The sequence below is a fragment of the Falco naumanni genome, chromosome 5 (genome assembly GCF_017639655.2).
Source record: "Falco naumanni isolate bFalNau1 chromosome 5, bFalNau1.pat, whole genome shotgun sequence".
NCBI classification, from domain to species: domain Eukaryota; kingdom Metazoa; phylum Chordata; class Aves; order Falconiformes; family Falconidae; genus Falco; species Falco naumanni.
The window spans coordinates 74,253,349-74,271,840 of record NC_054058.1 but is presented as its reverse complement, the minus strand read 5'-3'; the positions used below and the strand labels follow the sequence as shown (position 1 = coordinate 74,271,840).

Sequence of the window (18,492 nt, the reverse complement as noted above, 5' to 3'; positions counted from 1 at the left end):
TAATGGAGAGCTAAGATTCAGTTCTGTCCTCTGCTAGATGTGTGATTATTTCCAGAAGATAGTCAAACTCACCAAGTCTCAGAATACTTCGAAATGGGAATTTTTCATATTATTTAGATAACAGATGCAAAATCACGATTCTGTAACAAATAAACTAGGGAGTTTACTAAGACTGGGAATACCACCGTTTCAGCCCTCCTCAGCTAGGATGTCATAGCTCGCAGAATTCAGTGCATGAAAACCTGGTGTCTGAATTTTTTATTCTTAAGATACATAATTTTGTTTGCTGAATATTTGGTAAGTTGGTTCAATATTTATCAAGTGCAACAAAAATACGTATCGGTGATAGATTGTTGCAAATGGATGCTGCTGGGATATGTAACAGCTGTGTTCTGAACTATGCACTAATGACTCACAAGATCAGAAACTGTAAAAAGCCCCTGGAGCTCCAGTACTGCTGAGTGAAGGGTGATGCCTCTACGTCCACATTATACCAGGTACTGCACAAACAACCAGAGACAGTGTTTATAATTCCATGTCACCCGATCCTTTCACTGCATTGTTTTAAAAGGAAACATTTGAAAGGCAATGTTTCAAAGGAGTAATTTCTGACATTCCAAGTATAGTTTTGATGTTTATCACCAAAAATATTTCATCTTATGCCTTGGGATCTTGACTCTTGTGAACCGTTTTTGTGAGTCAAAGGAAGCAATGAAGAGTTTCTGAGTGAATTTCAGGACTCCTGTGCTACCAAGCTGCTCCACTCTGTCAGAAATGGCACACTGCTTGCATTAAGCAGTTCTCAGAATGGAAACAATCTGATATTTATAAAAAAGGTTGAGAAGGTGTTGGTTAGAAAGTAAATATAATACTTTCAGGTGTTTTGTGGTAAATCTATGTTGGATGAGGAGCCACAGTAATCCATGGAAGGCAAAAGTGTCAAAAGTAGCAAATAATCAAATGTGTCCAGCAGATACTACTGTCTAGACTATGGGATTTGGCTCTAATTACCAATGTTTTCTCCTTCATAATCTCTCTTGTTAGATAAAGGGACAACTCATTTCCTTCACATATGAAAACCAGATTTCTTTCCAACAGTTTTAGGTGTTTATTTTGGTTTGATATAAAAAGCAAATTGCAAACAAAATGTCAGCATGAAAGCAAGCCCCAGTGGAAATAACCCTGGGTGTATATAATGGGGATGGCAAAGGAATCCACTGGAAACTGCACAGGCTTGGGGATTTTTTCTTCTCTTTCCTCTCCCTATCTTACGACCTCTGTTCCATGGAAGAAAACAATCAGGCTGCAATCTAGAGGCTGAATATGTTGAGTGAAAGTCGTAAAAAACTCCGGTACTTTACCAACTGCTACATGGCCAGGTTGGGCTTCACTTCTTTATCTCAAATAAGGAATGAGTCAAAAAAAACTTTGCAATAACACAAGTATTTAATAATAAAATAAACATGCCAGGGATGACACTGTCATCAGCTGGTTGGGCCACCACTTTGCCTGTTTCTGTCCACTGTCTCCCTCCATGTAGGTAAAGGAGTAAAGCCCATTAATTGCACCTGGTCTTCTGCATCTGCAGCTCAGATGCAGGCAGGGAGCAGTGGCACAGAGCAGGTGAAGCTCAGGCATGCATCTGAAAGATTTTTCTCCTCTGCAGTAATAACTCATTGTGTATTCTGTAGCTTTTTTTTGGTATATGAAGTGAAATCTTAGGGATACAAGAGCTCACTACAGCCTCCTGCTATTAAATATTTCCCTTGGGAGGAGGAAAGAGGCTCCTGTTTTGCATAAGAATTATGAGACGGACTATTAGCTCTGCTGTAAATTAAAGAGAAATTGCTTTCCCTGTCTGCTTTAATAAATCTCATGTCAAAACCCCCAAATCAACAGGCATTACATGGAAATCACATTCGCCTAAAATTTCCCTGGAAATAATTCTTCTCATTCAGGAGCAAATGAGGAACAAAAAAATAAATGACTTTATTCCTCAGACAGCCTGAGAGATATTTTGCTGTATTTAGGCCTGTCATAATTACATCCATAGTGCAAATGAATTTAAACAAAGGGAACAAATGTTTCACTGATTTTGTGTGCATGAGACAGAAGGATTAATATTTATGATTAGGAATGGGTTTTGGTGTTTTTTTTTCCTGTCCATTACTTTAAACATGAAAAGGCAAGCTCTTTATCATGCACCCTTGCAGCACACACTCCTAGGTGGATGCACAATGCCAAGCACAATAGCTACGGAGGTATTGTTTGTACATGTACCTGAAAGGAATGACATCCCACTTCTCCAACACACTACAACACCCCAGGCTACACAGCAGAACAAAAGCCTTCTTTCCTTGCAGACTTCACTGGCCTGCTTAATACTGCTCACCTTTTCCCTGTGGGATAAAACCTGGAGCAGGAATTGCCATCCCAGGCACAGTACGGATCACGGGCTAGGCAGCAGTCAGCACAGGCGGTCCCATAGATGTGGCAGCGATGCAAGGACACCTGGGTGACCCCTTCATCTGAGCTCACATACAACTGTTGCTGTAGAAGGAAATGGAAAGATTTATTTCAGATGTGGAGGAGCTTCACCCAAGGCTTGGCTAACACACCTAAAACCCTTTCAATTAATCTTGGAATTAAGACCAAAAAGGGAGCCACTGATATATATAAAGCCAAGATAAACAGGAATCTCCCAGGTGAACAAGCCTGGATATATTTATGGAAAAATATTTCCACCGTCTGTTAGAAAACACTTAGAAACATTGGGGAATGTTAATGTTTTTCGGACATTGAGTGTCATTGTTCTGTTCTGGGGCAGACAGGCTGAGTTAATATTGCTCAGATTTGGGAACTTGGTTCTTATTCAGTGAGGATTATTGGCTCAAGTCTTTGAACAAAGTATTTTGTCTGCATATAGTCACTTTAATAAATATTATGCAGAGTTCCTAGTTGGATTCTCCAGTGCATAGATTTCCAAGACATAAAACCTAGAGATTAGGTTGAGGCTTACGGCCAGATTCTGATAGCCTTACATACCTGGAAAAATAAGCCAGAAGAATTTTTATAATAAATGAAAGCTTTTGGAAAAGGAGTTCAAAGTGAATAGAACATTCAAAATCTGGGCCAAAACGACTGTTTTACTCTGAAACATCTAATCAATTACTCTTAAAATATAAATTAGTATTGAACAAAAACCTCAACTCTCCCTTGATCTTTTTGTCATAAAACTAAAAAATAATTATTAATTAGTGGCAGTTTTGTAAAGCATTGGGCAACATGTTGCTTATAAAATCATGGAATGCATATTTTTAGTTCAGGTTTGTAACATTTCACTAGAAATCCTCTCAAGTGTTTTCATCATTCTTATTGACATTGTTTGTTACTAATAAACACACACTAGTTCGCCATGGACCCAACAGCTCCAACACTGCCTTTTTGCATAGATTGGACTTCCAAGGGAAAATTTCTGGTAAGGACTTACAGAAAAAGAGAGGAGGGAACATTTCCTCTTTTAATACTTTTTTTCCTTAATTGTCAAAAAAACAACAAAGCAATTGGTATTCTAACATCTTTAAGTTAATTTGCTTCTCAGTAAATAAGCAGTAAGTAAGGATACCACTTTTCTTTACCTTTTTAGATGAAATCTTCATTGTTGTTATAGGGGAATTACTCTGAAAGACAAAATTCCAAACCACATTTACAAGGACTGTCTTGTCAATACTGTCGCAACACAGAAATCTCAAATTCAGTAATACCGAAGTCATATCTAAGAAAAATATAACTTTTCATATCTTGGAAAGGCGTAACTCATTCCTACTGATATTTTTCCTATTTTAAGAACTAAACGAATGACATCTATACAGTTCAGTCTCACAAAATGTACTTGCTAAACTCAACTCATTATTATTACCCATGTGTACCAGCAAGTTTTTGTACATTTTTAATTAAGCTGCATCTGTTACCTCAGCAATATATCAGCAATGTGTTTTGAAGCCATTACTCTCACTTTGTAATAAGAAACAATGTTTGTTCTTTGACAATGATGATAAGGAAATAGCATACAATAGCTCATGTATATCCACCACATGATGCAGATAAGAATATGTCATGTTTCTCCTACACATTTTCTACAGTGCACAGAGTTTGGTTACCATCCAACATATACGTTCAGATTACCAATAACTACAATATTAAAATGTCACGTGTGTTATTGAATGTTTCTTTCCCAGAGACAGTACTGTATACTACTGTGTGTCATCATGGCATTCTATTATTGTCTGTGTCCAAACCAAACATTAAAGAGCTTTAAAAGGAATTATCACATTCATTGCCTTAAGCAAGTGAAGCAATTCATTATTCCCATCCAAAAAAATGATAAAATTGATGGTAATAAAAATGTTTAGCATTTTTTTTTAAGGTTTAGCATTTGCTCAGTCACAAAGGAAAGCCGTAACGGTGGGCTAGCATTAATTGCAGAGGACTACATGCACAGCAGGGAGGCCAGGACTAGAAAATCTGGCTGCGAATCATGTGAATTGGCAAAGGTTTGAAGGAGTTTGGAGCTGCTGTGCTATTTCATGAACTGTCTGGAGACTCAAGGTCAAATGCAGCATTGGATCTGATGCCACAGTCTTCTTTCCTTGCTTATGCTCTGGAAAGGAATCAGTACTTTGCTTATGCTCAATATTTACTAGCACACAGCCAGTGATCTCCTTCTCCTGGAGAAACTCATCAAAATACTGCCATGATGCCCACAGATTGCAATGGTAGAGGTTACGATATCATGATTTTTCGGGTTCAGGATAAAAAAGTCTAAGCAGAGGCCCAGGAACTTGGTTTAGGGTAAGGATTCCTCTCAGCCCACCTATCTTCTTGCTGTGTTAATTTATGTTTTGGTAAATGGAATTAGTAATACTTGGGTGAAGATTACTCTTCAGGTAATATTACTCACATGTATCTTTTTTTTTTTAAAGGAAGTCTTCAACAAAAGCCTAGAAAGACTAATTATGCCTTTATGAAGGTTAATACAGTGTATTCTTTTTCTTAAAGAAATTGTGAATGCTGCCTGCCTAAATAAAGATTAATTTTTCTTTTTGTAGCCCCTCAATGAAATAGAGAAAAGCCTGTGACAAAACCCTTAACTAAGCTTACAGATGCATATTACCATTTTCCCCAAGACTACCTGTTTTAAAGAATAACTCATTCAAAAATTTTACAGGGATTTTTCAACATGAGGGTGAACATTTTCTTTAGGTAATTACAAGCTGCTACATGTCAGTGTGATTGACTGAGGCTAGTCCCTTATTTTTCCTTGAGTTGTCTGCATTTCTTTTCAGCTTATGTTGTGTTAAGTTTATAGCTTTCTTGACTCCAGAGGCATGTGGCTTTGAAGAACTGGAATTAGGCAAAAACAACAACGGTTTGCTTCCATTCTGCAGCTCAGAATCAGGAAGATTATCAGATAATCAAAGTACAAAAATCTCAGATTCCATCTGTAAATAGCAACAGTCTCAATATGTGATGCCAATGAAAAAAGTTGCCTTCTGGCAGCCACTATAACATGACCTCATAAATATGTGATTATCAAAATCCTTCTAGCCAGTATAACAACATAAAAATAAGCAACTTAAATATAGGAGGAAAAAAGGGACTTAAGCTAGCTACAGCCTTCATAACAGTGGACATTTTATATTCCTCTTTGGGTGGGTATGAAGCTGACAGCATGCACATTTACTTGATCTTTTATCAAGTCAGTTGCACTTGCTAAAGTCTTTTAGAACAAAGTGTTTGTGTGAACATATACACTGGAAGATTAAAAGTAGGAGCAAACCAAACCTGAAAAACCTCCAGCTCTTCTAAAATGAGTTCTCCACTTGCAGAGAAGTTGGTGGGTAGGACAACAACTTTTTGTACAGTTCCTTGATCTGGAAAATATCAGAAAAAGTGAGACCATGTGAGAGAAAGAAAAATGCAGATGAACCATTATTAATTATGAAAAGAAACCATCAATGCAAGCACTGTGACATAGAGAAACATAAGAAATGTTCAGTAATTTCTAGAGTTTGGGGTCAGAAAGGACCATGAGATGGTTCCTTATATAGGAATACTATATATAGTATTATTCTCATATATGAACATGATGAAGTCCTGGTAAGACTGGAGTTACTACCATTACTGTTACTATTCTACCCGAAAAGGTTAATCAAAATCAGTATCTTCTGTACTTATTGCTGTACAGACACACAGACAGAGGCAGTATCCATCCTAATCATCTTAAAGTAAAGACACACCAATACAAACAGGAAAAAGTGAGCTTCTGCAGAATGTAATATATATACATATTCATTAATAATTAAAAATAAAAACAAAAAAAATAAAAACAGATTACATGAAAGGCAAACCTTCTAAAGAATATCACTCTGTCTACACTTAATCAAAGTAAGAAGAAAAATATTTTTTTGTTCAGGAGGTCAGACAATGATCAAGTCTGTTAAATATTGGTAGGAGTTGGTATTTTGGTCCTTAAGGAGAAAAGGAAGAGCAAGGTGAAGATATTGTAGCTACTTTATCATTTTCTCTCTCAAAATACAGTTCCAAGCCTTCCAAATCTACTCAGATCAAAGGAGTAGGAAGTAATGACAGGGCAATGGCAGTGTTTTTGCAGGGTAGGTGTGATGAGTGAGACCAAAGGGATATTTGTGATTAGTTTTCCAAGTTTGTTACGTGGAAAGAATATATGAGATGGAGGGGCTCATCTGTGAAGGTTCTTAAAGGCTCAGACAGCCAATGAAATATTTCTGATGTGGCAGAAAAGGCAGACTGTGGGAGAATCACAAGGACAAGCATTCTCACTTGGAAAAAATACAGCACATAGAATTCCCGTTGCCTGAAAGGCCTGGAAATTAGTCTGAGTAGAACAAATTTATTTGCTGAATATTGATTCAGAGGAAGGAGACCACATGGTATAGATTCTGTTCGGCTTTCAAAAGTTTTATGGGCAATACAGACCTGTGCGGTTAGTAAAACATTGGCATAGCACAATATAGGTAAGTATCTACATGTATTTTCATGAATTTGTGACCAAGGAAAGGAAATCTCAGCTTCCTGTTTGGCAATTCACAATGCAGACAATGTAAACTGAAAAAGGGCAATTTTGCTTTTGCTTTAAGGTCAGTGACTAAATTCCATAGCTGGAGCTGCAGGGCAAGTTGGTTACGGTAAATAATTTACATCTTCTTATTTCCCTGGAGGAAGCCAGCAAATAATAATAGACTTTATTTTGTTGTTTTTTGTGTTTTTTTTTTTTTTTTTAAAACAAAGGTTTAAAGCCAGGATATTGATATGTAATGGCCAGACCACACACAAAGAGCACAGTGCAGTATTTTGTCATTAAAAAAAAAAAGGAAAAGAGAAATTGAAAGCTGACAAGACTTAAAAATGTGTAGCTATCAATTGTACATGCTCAGGGCACGTTACACATGAATTTTTCATGAGAATTTTCTATGGAGAACATTTATTCTTATTATCCAATAGCACGATAAACCAGTTCCTTCCGAAGAAACTAAAATCTGAAACTACATCTTGTGATAGCACAGCTGTGGCCTAGACTGGGTGCCAGTATTAGCAAAGCTATGAGAACCTGAGAGAGATTTACTAACTGCCAGGACCCACTGAAGCTTTAAACTGCTGCAGATGCATCCCCTGCTGGAGCTAAGATGCAGCATGTGCATGTGCCTGTGTATGTGTGTATTTATTTCTGCTCCTACTAAAGGGAATAACCCACTCACAAATATACACAGCTTAAGCCTAGTCTACCTCTGCCTCTTTGCATCCTTTTATCAATGTCCTGTCCCTAACATTAAACTATGCCATACAAAATACTCTACCAAAAGTGCAGGAAGGAGTTGCAGCCTTTTGTGGGTTTTCTTTTCAGCTGCCTGCAGTGTCAACTACCTGTAACCCTGATGTACAGGGCACTAAGCATGTTGACAGTGACCTTACGTGCAAAGGAATGTGAGGCTGCTGAGCCTCTGAAGAACCGGTTTATTTCAATGATCCATTAGCACATGCCACACATTTAAAATACCTAAAATGTCTTCAGTCCTCAACCATTGTTCCGAGCTGGAATCAGAACCTGAGGGCAGATTTTATCCTGGGCATTGGCACAGAAAATAACGATAATGCCTGACGCCAAGTCCTTGTGTCCTAATAACCTTTTCTATTTGAAAAGTAAGTTCCTAACTTTTGTCACACCCCAACAAAATACACAGAGTTAAGGACTGTTTACTTGGGTATTCTCTCCCTTTGACTCAATGTTTTACCATTTGCTTTGAGTCAGCTTTGTACTATGAGGGACAGGTCCTTGCAGAAAGGAGTGTTCCATTGTTTTAAAGGAAACTTAATACAAAGTTTAAAACAAATATTCATGTTATGGAAAGTAGGCAATAGAAAGCTGTTCATTTAATAAAATCATTTAAATCAAGACATTCCAATAGTCTGTACATATATATATATATATATATACTTTCAACAATACATGGCTTGTAGGCTATAGCCCTCCACCACTTCTAAAAATAGTTTTTCTGCTGTTGTTCAGCCTTTTCCTTAATAAATGAAAAGCAAATATTTGATCCCAAACAACACTTCTTATTCCTTTCTCAGTAGTACTGCTGTTTCCACTATAAGCGCAGTAGCTGACAAATCAAGTCACTTATATGTGTTCATGTCAGAAAGCTTACAGTACATCTGAGTTTCCTTGAAAATCTTATTTGATTATTTCCTTTAATGGCAAAGGCAGCAAACTACATTCTCTGGGACAGAAGGAAGGTTGGAAAGGATGCAGCACTGTGTACTGCAGGAGAGATATGCAAAGTAGCAGTGTCTGAGCTGTTTCCCAGTGTATTTCACAATAGATAATTTTTTGTGTTGTAAACCAGGCATAAGGGATCACCAAACAAGTAAAATTTTTTCATGTGTAGGTCAATGTATGAAAGTGTAAGCTTAATTCTGTAAAAACTGTAAAAGTGAACAGGATGGTTTCCTTCACCATTTGCTTGTTACTTCCAGAAACTCACTTGAAAACAGTTCTACATTGTTATTATTTCATATGGCCACAAAAAAAAGCTATTGTGTCTCCAGAATATCAATCCACCACTAAAAAGCATGAAGTGAGGAGGCAGACTTATGCTTGCCAGTTCCCTGACTTTTCACCAGGAGCTGTCTCCAGCCCCACATCAACCCAGCAGTTTGTGAGTGGAGGGCAGGTGGACAAATGAGTAGTCTCCCTCAAGCTGATGGCAAGAGGGCACGAGCCACTCATAATGTTTTTCCATTTCAAACCTGCTTGAACAACTTCATGTTGATATGGCAGACAATGTTACCAAGATTGTGCTCCTTCTGAGAGGACTGAGAAATGGAAGAGCAAGGAAGGAAAGTGCTAACACCCTGTAGACTAAAAAACGGTGTAGAAAGTAGGCAGAGTGGGAAATAAATGGAGAAAGAGGGCACCCCAGTAAATGGTCCAAGGAAGGAAGAAGAGCCCAAAACCCAATAATAATAGTAATGATAATGATAATAATAATATACCTTGAAAGACAGGGCATGATTCTGGGCTAGTATTAAATCAGCTAAGCTTCATTGATACCAGTTGGACCATGCCTAATACACTAATTCCTGGTCTGGCTGACCATGGGCAGTGAAAAGACAAAGCTTAATGAACAGCAATGAAAAATACACAGGTGTTAGGCTGAATCTGTAGGTCTGAGTTTAAACGTCATTCTCTGAATTTTGACTAGCCTGTTTTTCCCCAGCTCTAAGTGAATAATGCAGTTGTCAGCACTGTGAGCCTCAAAGAGAGTCAGGACCCATCTGCCCATGGCCGCGTCACAAATTGAACAACATATGAAACACCTGACCTTTCCACAACATAAAAAAATGACTGCAATGGACACCAACTGCTACTCTCAGGAGTTTTACAGAGAGGCTTCCTAAAGCAATCCCCCTCCCTGATGTTTCTGACATTGCTGGAGACTGTCTGAAAACTTTTCTCCATGTTGTACCCGTCATCCTAATGGCACCTTGATTATTTCTGGACTCTAATCTGAGTTGAACCTGATGCAAACAAATAACATTACAAAGAAAAAAGAAAGCCAAGAATTTGAAGAATGCTTAAAATCTCTCTGAGAATATGTTGAGGCTCAGCAGAGCCCTGGAGATGGTGACAGGTCAGCAGGCAGGGCTGAGAGCCAGTCCCCATGCTCTCTGTTGTCCTTAAGTGTCTGCTGTTAAGTCAGAGCTCCCACCATAGCCATCTAACCTCTCTACTTTATTTCACTCATCTGTCAAATGGGTGCAATTTTTTTCCAGTTCATAGTATTGCTGTGAAACTTTGTAAAATTCAATCTGTGTCAAAGAACAGAAAGACAGATAGAAATGTCTAATGAGCTCACACTTGAGGGCAAAACTTTCACATAGCCCCAGCAGCTTCGTCAAACTTTTGGGATACACTGTGAGCTCATTTGAACAAAAACTGAACAGGGGAAATGAAACAGGTGGAGGAATGTTTTCTTAACTTACACATCTTCTTAAAAGGCTGTGAAAAAGCTTTGGATGAGTTGGTTGACGGAAGGGTTTGAATGACTCAGGCACTATGACCAAGAGGAAGAAGGAAACTCTGCCTGCCTCCTGTTGTGCCACTGTTGTGCAACATCATCTTCCCAAGCTCATAGTCATGAAGCTGCAGCCAGCAAATCCACGGGAAGCAAGCTTGCTCTTCTGACCAGATTATCTCTCTCGGTTTGAATCTGTAGCTCATTACATGATTTTGGCTATTGCATTACTGGAGGCTACCGTTGTCAACAAGGGTTAGACAGCCATCATGTAACACCATGAAAACGAGTATTACAGCCTTATGCTCTGAAAGCACTTACTGTGTCCAGACTTTGAAAACAAGTGTTGCATCAGAGAAGAAAAGATAATAAGAAACACTGATCAACCTCATGCCACGTCAGATGCATGTGGTCCACATTAATCATCTGAATAAGCCACACTGAAGTCTGAAGTGTCTTTTCACGACAGTAACTTAGATCTCTTTCCACTAAAATATATCCTATCCTGATAGAAAAGTTTGAAAAAAAATCCTACTGGTGCCCATGGCTGTTTCATGTACCCAGGTTTGACACAGACATTTAAATATTTTCATAACACCAAGAGCAATAAATCCCGCCCATGCATAATCTTTTGGTTGTGCAATCTGTGTGTACTTTGACCGAAGGCTTTCGTACTGCAAGCAGTAGGTGGCATGCTTAAAAAATAAATATTAATCTCAGGAAAATGTTCTCATGCTGTTTTACTGCTGTTCTTAAAATTCAGATGGAAAACAATCTACCAAAGGATATACAGAAAATATTGAAAACTTAGGTTCTTTAGATATAACTGAAATGAGTACAGTAACTACAGTAAAACTCTAGGGTGAATCAAAATCTTCAGGACTAAGACCTGGCCTGCCACAGAAGTGGGATAATTGAAACAGAACTCTACCCCCAGATTCCTAAACTGAGTATGTTATTACTCATTGCATGGGGGAAAAAGTATCATCAGCATCGCCTCTGTCAAATATGCAAATGAATGATTACATTCTATCCAAGAAAATTATCCCTCAGGTTTCTGTTTGGGAAGACGAGGTGTACAGCACTGCTCTCTACCATTTAAGACTTGCTCCTTACTGTAAATCAGGTCATTTCAGAGGCTGGTGAAGAGATCCATTTGGGTGCACTTATCACAACTAGCAAGTTGTATTAAGAGCTTTGGGAGTCTTCACATTGAAAAGCATAGGGAAAAGAGGAGATTGTTATCATTTGAAAAGCAGGTGGGATGCTACAAGAACAATGTCTGTCCCTGGGATTTATTTTGTTAGCTATGTAGGCACAGGAGGGAGAAAAGCAATGTATTAACTCTGGGCATGGACCAGCCCCTGTGAGCTCAGCACTTTTGTCAAAGGGTGCAAAGGAACCACTACATTTAGTTCACATTAAAGTGAAAAAATGACACAGCTGCCTATACCCTCCCATGCCATGGCTACATGATGAAAACCACTGGGGCTCTCAGAGCTGTATACTTCTGTTATTCTTCACTTGCATTCAGGAACTGATTTATTACCAAGGCTACAGAGGAGGAAGAGAGGAAAAGCTAAGCATTTTGTGTGCTTTGCATCTGGCAAGACATAAACCACTCCAATTTCAAGCATGAGACAGGTCACTGACAGTGACAGACATGACTGGGAACATCTCAGTTCAGCAGCAGTAACTCATCATCTGAGCTGAGTGTAATTGTCACCAGGTGTCAAGTCCCATTGTCTCCGGCTGTGGGGCTCCAGGCTCCCAAGGAAATTATCACATGAAATTCTCCTATACAATGTGGTTTTTGCATTTGCTGGGATGAACTGACACCAAAGCAAATCCCCTCTGCATTTCTTTTGACAGTTAATATCTCTATCGAATCCTCTTGAGTCTCACAGAAAGCAAAGAACAAAGAAAACAAGTTTCTCCTCTCAGTGGCTGAAACTCGATCACTTTTACTTAAAAGGGCCCAGAAATGCAGCAACTTACATTGCACCAGTTTCTCCTGAGGAAGACCTTGGAAGCTATTAATGTTCTGTGTCCTGCTCAGGAAGAATAATGCCTTCCCTCTAACTAACTAGAAAGGAGACAATGATCCTTGTCTTCAGTGTAATGCAGAACATAAAGTAATGAATATAAAATCTCAAGAGCTGCAGTTTACGTATTTGATCCATAATGGATCCTGTGCTGATACACAGAAGAGGATTAACAAAACATAAGATCAGGCTGAGGTATGTTAATGTTTTTAATGCATCACAAGTGTACTTGTGAGGCCATACTGATCACTTGAAAAGAGCCAGAAGCTAATCAAAGTATGAAATGAAATTACCTGTATTTAACTCTTGCAGAATTATTAAAATGCTACATGTCAGTATTGTGATTTCATGCACATATCAAAATATCAATACATTTCCAGTATTAACTTTCACTGCTACATTAAAAATCCCATATTGGTTGGACACTTATACGTCTTTATCTTTTCCATGAATCATTAGTAGAATTTTCCTCCAATCAACATTACATGTTTATAGAGCATTTTAAAACAATGGCAGCACTATATAAAAAAAATTTATAAAATACTCATTTGAAAGATCCTTACTAGCCTACCAAGCTATTACTCTGGCTAAACACAGTGATTTAGCAAGAAATAAAGCTAATACAAAACCAAACCTTCTCTTTTACTAAGTGTTCTTGTGGAGTTGTGTAACAGTAGTAGGGACAATATCTATTAACACTTCTGCTATTTCTGTAGTCATGAACAAAGACTCTTTTCTTTACTTCTGTAAGAAGGGTGGAAAATGACCCTAAAAGGTCCCAAAGTCAAGAACAGTAGCTGCATTAGTTAAACTAAAAAGAACATGTGGTTATGTGTTGCAGGGAGCAGGGGAGGGGAACTCAGGAAGAAAACCCTGTCCTAATTAGCTTAATTTGGTAGTTTCCAATGACTCTGCAAGTAGGATCAAAGAGATCTTCAAGAAAACCTTAAAACTTATTTATCAACAGCCAACCAAGAAAACAAAAATACCCAGATCAAAACCTGATGAAATTCCCAGTGGAATTCATTACCCAGAGCTTCTTCTACCCTGACTACGCCTTATGGTATACCAAGCATTCAGAGTACAGTAGATGGTGACCTGGTAAATGTTTAACGTAAGAACCTGAATTAAGTGTTTCTGTTTTCCTATTTTCTTTCACTGAACTATAGAAACCAGTAGGCTGGAAGGGGCTTCCAGAATTCACTTGGTCCAGCCCCCCACTCAAAGCAGGTCCAATTAGAGCAGGTTGCTCAGGGCTCTCTCAGGTTGGGTTTTGAATCCTTTGAGTCCCTGAGGATGGAGAATTCACAGCCTCTCTGGGCCCTTGTTCCAAAGTTTGATCACAGTGATGGTAAAAACCTTGTCTAATCGCAATATTCCACATTGTAACTTGTGTCCAATCCCTTTCACCCTGATGCCGAGCACCTTGAGAAGAGTTCAGATCTGTTTTTCCCCCCTCTCATTCCGTAGCTGTCAACGGCAGTAAGGTCTCCCCTTAGCTTTCTCCAAATAAACCACATTCTCTCAGCCCTTTCTCACACGTCACATGCTACAGTCCCTCAACTGATCTTGTTCCGTTAGGTCAATGTTTTCCTTATACTGGGGAGCCCACAACTGGACAAAGTACTCCTGACAGGAGCTGAATACAGGGGAAGAATCCCTTCCAGCAACTTGCTGGGTGAATATGTGTCTGCTAATACAGCACAGTACGCAGTTGGCCTCCTCTGGCACAAGGGCACCCTGCTGATTTTGATAGCTGGGAAGGTTTTCCTAAGAAGAGTGAAGACAGTTCCTTTTAGTCCTGCCCCTATAGAAGCCTGACATTCTTGAGAGGTTTTTTAGCTCCAGCTTCCTAAATCCATTATAACGGATGGTTATTCCCAGACCCATGCAAGTTTGTTGGCAGACACGGTTATTCTACAAGTGGAAAACAACCAGGACACCAATAATATGTGAACCATAAAAGCAATGCAAGCCATCTCTGTAATTATTTTCTGATGTTCAGAGATATATTTTTTCAGGAGTTCTTTTCCATTGTTCTACTTCAAATCATCTGTAGTAAAAAAGATTAGCCTTTGTGCCTATCAACCTATAATGCCCTGTTAAACCCGTGGCAGTTTCAGATGTGTATGAATCCTAGGCTCTAGCCAGAGTACCACTCCGCTTGTCTGCTTCAATCAGAAGAGTTTGATTCATATCTGAATATATTAAAAAGTCAAAATTGATCTGTATGAGAATCACCTGACTGTTCCCTACAGATTCAGAAGCGTAACACCAGATTCAAAACTGATGTAACTAAACCCAAAACATAGGTTATATTAAATAGAAATTATTTTAGAAAACTTAGATCAAATTCTCTGTGTCCACTACTGCTAGGACTCCAACCATCGGGGTTTTTTTCTCTCTGTTAAGTACTTCCATATTTTTACTTTTTTTTTGCGGAGTTATTTCTGCCTTTCTAACATCCTGATCAGATTGCATTTTTCTTCAGAAGTAGCTTACACAGCATATATTAAAAAATGATGATGAAAGTATACAAAACAACACAGAGCCAGATTTTGGTATTTTTCCTTATGTTAGAGAGAATCAAATTCTAACGTGGAATCATGTTGCAGACAAACCACATTCAACAGAAGTATTATAATTTAATCAAATACAATATACACTAGTGTTGATTGCTGTCTCAAATAAAATTCCTATCAATACATTGTATCTCTTGCACATAATTAACATCTATAGTAAATATAAAAATTCACAGAGATTAAAAATAACATAATTTATGGATTTCTATAGACATTTCTGTAGATAGCAAATATGTTTAAATAAAATTTTCTGAAAGCTGTAAATTGTACAGATTGGAGTTCACTGCAAATTATAATGCAATGGCGGAAAGTGACTATTGCCAAGTTTGTCTTACCTGTACCAAGAAACAAGACGTGATACCTTCCGTCAGCAGCACTCACTCGATCCACAGCAATCTTTGTATACTTGTAGTCAGCTCCTATCCTGATGATTAATGGCCTTTTGTGTATAGGGTAAATGGGATTAAACATCAAAGGGTGATTCCTGATGAAGGTCACAACATCGTCTGGAAATTCTTTGGTTGTTCGCATATTAGGTGTGAAGGCTCCTCCCGGACACTGTAAGGAACATGCACAGTAATGCTTAACAATACTTACCACCTTTCAGAGAGCTTTCATTTCCAAGTCATTTACAAATATTGACAGGTAGTTGACAAAGTAAGTTCCCAAAAGAGCACTTCAGACTCTGACTGGAAGTAATAATGTTCCAGTAATGGGAATGAAGTGCTTGAACAGCTATGCTTTGAACTCCTGTCAGCTCCAATAATGCAAACACAGACATACTTTTGCACCTTCAAAACCCAGTTTAATGCAAAGATCCATACTTCTAGGCCTATTTCCACATCATTAATGCTTCCAAACCACCTGTTAAAAAAAAAAATAATATCCAGGTGGTTGGTAATGAAAGACACCAAACTTTTGGAATCTGTTTATTACAGAATTAGTACAAAGGCAAAAGGTAAAATCTGATACTTAACTGTAATTTTGTCAATATCCCTCTAGTCATTATGTTGATTATGAGATGGTGAAAAGGCTTGTGACTCATCTTCATTTGAAAAAGCAATAACATAGAGTTGATGAGGGGGTCCCATGAGAACTCATTAATATCTAAGAAGATTGACCATTCGCAGGATTTTGTCTATGCTTTGCCCTATGCCTGAGAAATAACAGAGGTCCATGAATACTCTGGATGCTTCTTTAAATGTAATGAAGAACCATTCAAATAATCAGCCCTGAGGCATTCTGGACCTCATGAGGAAATAAAAGCAATCTTAGAAAACTCTAGTGTTTTCTGAGAGTGAAACTAGAAGACGACTGTGGGAAGTAATCAGGAGATACGTCAGTAACTGGTACAATGCTCTGGATGTTCCTATGGTAATTTACATGACTTTGTTTTTTTGGTTTGTTTTTTTTTTTTTTTTTTTTTTTACAGCTGCCATTACTGCACTTCTTATTGCTGCTCCTGAGCTTTCATTTTCCCCCTTCCCAGATTTCTGAACCATGAAACTCTCCTCAGAGTATTGGAGCTATTCAGAAATGTTTCAACACAATATTTTTCCAATTGGAAAATGTTGATTTTTTCAATATGAAGCATTTAATGGAAACTTGTTTATTTTGATGAGGACCATTCTTACATCTAGGATGGAATTTCTGGTCAGAACCACAGACACAAAAATAGCTAGCAGCTTAGGGAAGATTTACCTCACCTGACTTCTACTGTCTCAAAGTCAGGCACTTATTCTTAGTTAGCCATCTAGGTTTCCTCTGTAGTCAGTAATTTAGACTAGATGCCCTGCTTTTAGATGGCTAAAATTACATAAAATGAATCATACTCTGAGAGACTAGGAAATTCACTGGGGATGTGTGAGTCATGTGTCCAACCTACCTGATGTGAGCAAATGTTAGCATCTGGGTCTTCACCTCCCAAGGGATCCCTCTAACCACCAGGCAGGAGTGCCTATTCTACCCTTGCTGCTAAAAGCTGTTCCATCTCGTACACCTAATAAACTATTCATTGGGCAATACCAAGAACCAAGTAGAGAGGGGACGGCAGCCTAATACCAAGCTTTAGAGTAATCTTTTGGCTCAATTTGGATTTAATTATTTATACAAAGTAGAACAGCCCTGGTAGGAATTCTTTATAAGAGACTGCTCTGGCATCAGTTACCCTTAGGAAGGAGAACTGGAGCTCAGCTCAGATATGGGTCTCTCTTCTCATCTGACAATTGATTCTTCCAGACTCATTTATCCTGAAGGTTTTGGTTTGGTTCTCATAAGGAATTACACTACGTGCTAGCCCTCTAAAATTGCTCACAAAACGGAATTATTATCTTGTTTGCTTTACTCCTTCCCTCTGTGGCACTTTTATCCACAGTCATCCAGGAAATGTAAGAAGCTATCTGCTAAGATTAGCCACAACTGCTGAAAAAAGAACTGTGTTCATAAATCTGTGGGCTACTAGCAAGATTACTTTGTAGTGATCTGCCAGACCCCAGTTCCCCTCCAGAGGGATTCTGTTTCATGAGCAGTTCAAATTAAACTTTCCTGTCCCGCATAACTCAGTTAAAAGACGACTTTCTCTGATACTTTCTATCCTTCCATGCTTGACATGGAGATCCTAAGACCTTTGACTGTGACTTCCTGCAAAAAAGTCTGTGCTACTTACTCCAATATGTCCCTAAAAGCTTGTATCATTCTGAGCAAAGCTTTACCAAACATCTTTAATCAATTAATTCTTTTGCTACCCCCCATATAAACCAGTGACAAGCAAAAGATGTTACTGAAGAACAGTATAAGCTCTCCCTTTCCTGAAGGGATTGAATGTGTATCCTTCACACCTCATTCAAGGACTTGGCTACATGATACTTATGTTCACAGTTGATCATCATGCAGTTAGATCGCAGAGTGAAACAGAATTCTTTAATTTACAGCATATTTCCCAACTGCAGGTACAAATACTATTTCTGTAAACTCTGAAAAATGGAAACTATCCTGAAACATCACTGATTTTAGTAGCAAGCTGCCAATTATGTAATTTTTTCCCCCTTTCTTTTTCCGTAAGTAAGTTTTGCTTGTGGAGAAATAAGAAACCATTGGTATTTAGTGAAGGGCAGCCAAATACTGCAGAGCTGATTACAGCCAAATGAACGTATTGCTTTATTTAATACTACTGAAGCTATACCGAAGCCTCTTCACTGTTTATTCAATGTACTGCAACACAATGAACATTGATTTCTGTCCAGAGGTTTA

At 38.3% G+C, this 18,492-nt stretch overlaps 1 protein-coding gene across 1 annotated transcript in view; it reads right to left on the bottom strand.

Moving 5' to 3' along the window:
• The window catches only part of SEMA3C (semaphorin 3C), a 122,717-nt gene that overhangs the window by 9,797 nt on the left and 94,428 nt on the right, over window positions 1-18,492 (bottom strand). Inside the window, exons 12-15 of the mRNA XM_040596334.1 lie at window positions 15,579-15,801; window positions 5,845-5,933; window positions 3,639-3,680; window positions 2,393-2,550 (exon numbers count right to left, since the gene is read on the bottom strand). Coding sequence (XP_040452268.1) covers window positions 2,393-2,550; window positions 3,639-3,680; window positions 5,845-5,933; window positions 15,579-15,801 — 512 coding nt within the window. The remainder of the gene's footprint in view (window positions 1-2,392; window positions 2,551-3,638; window positions 3,681-5,844; window positions 5,934-15,578; window positions 15,802-18,492) is intronic.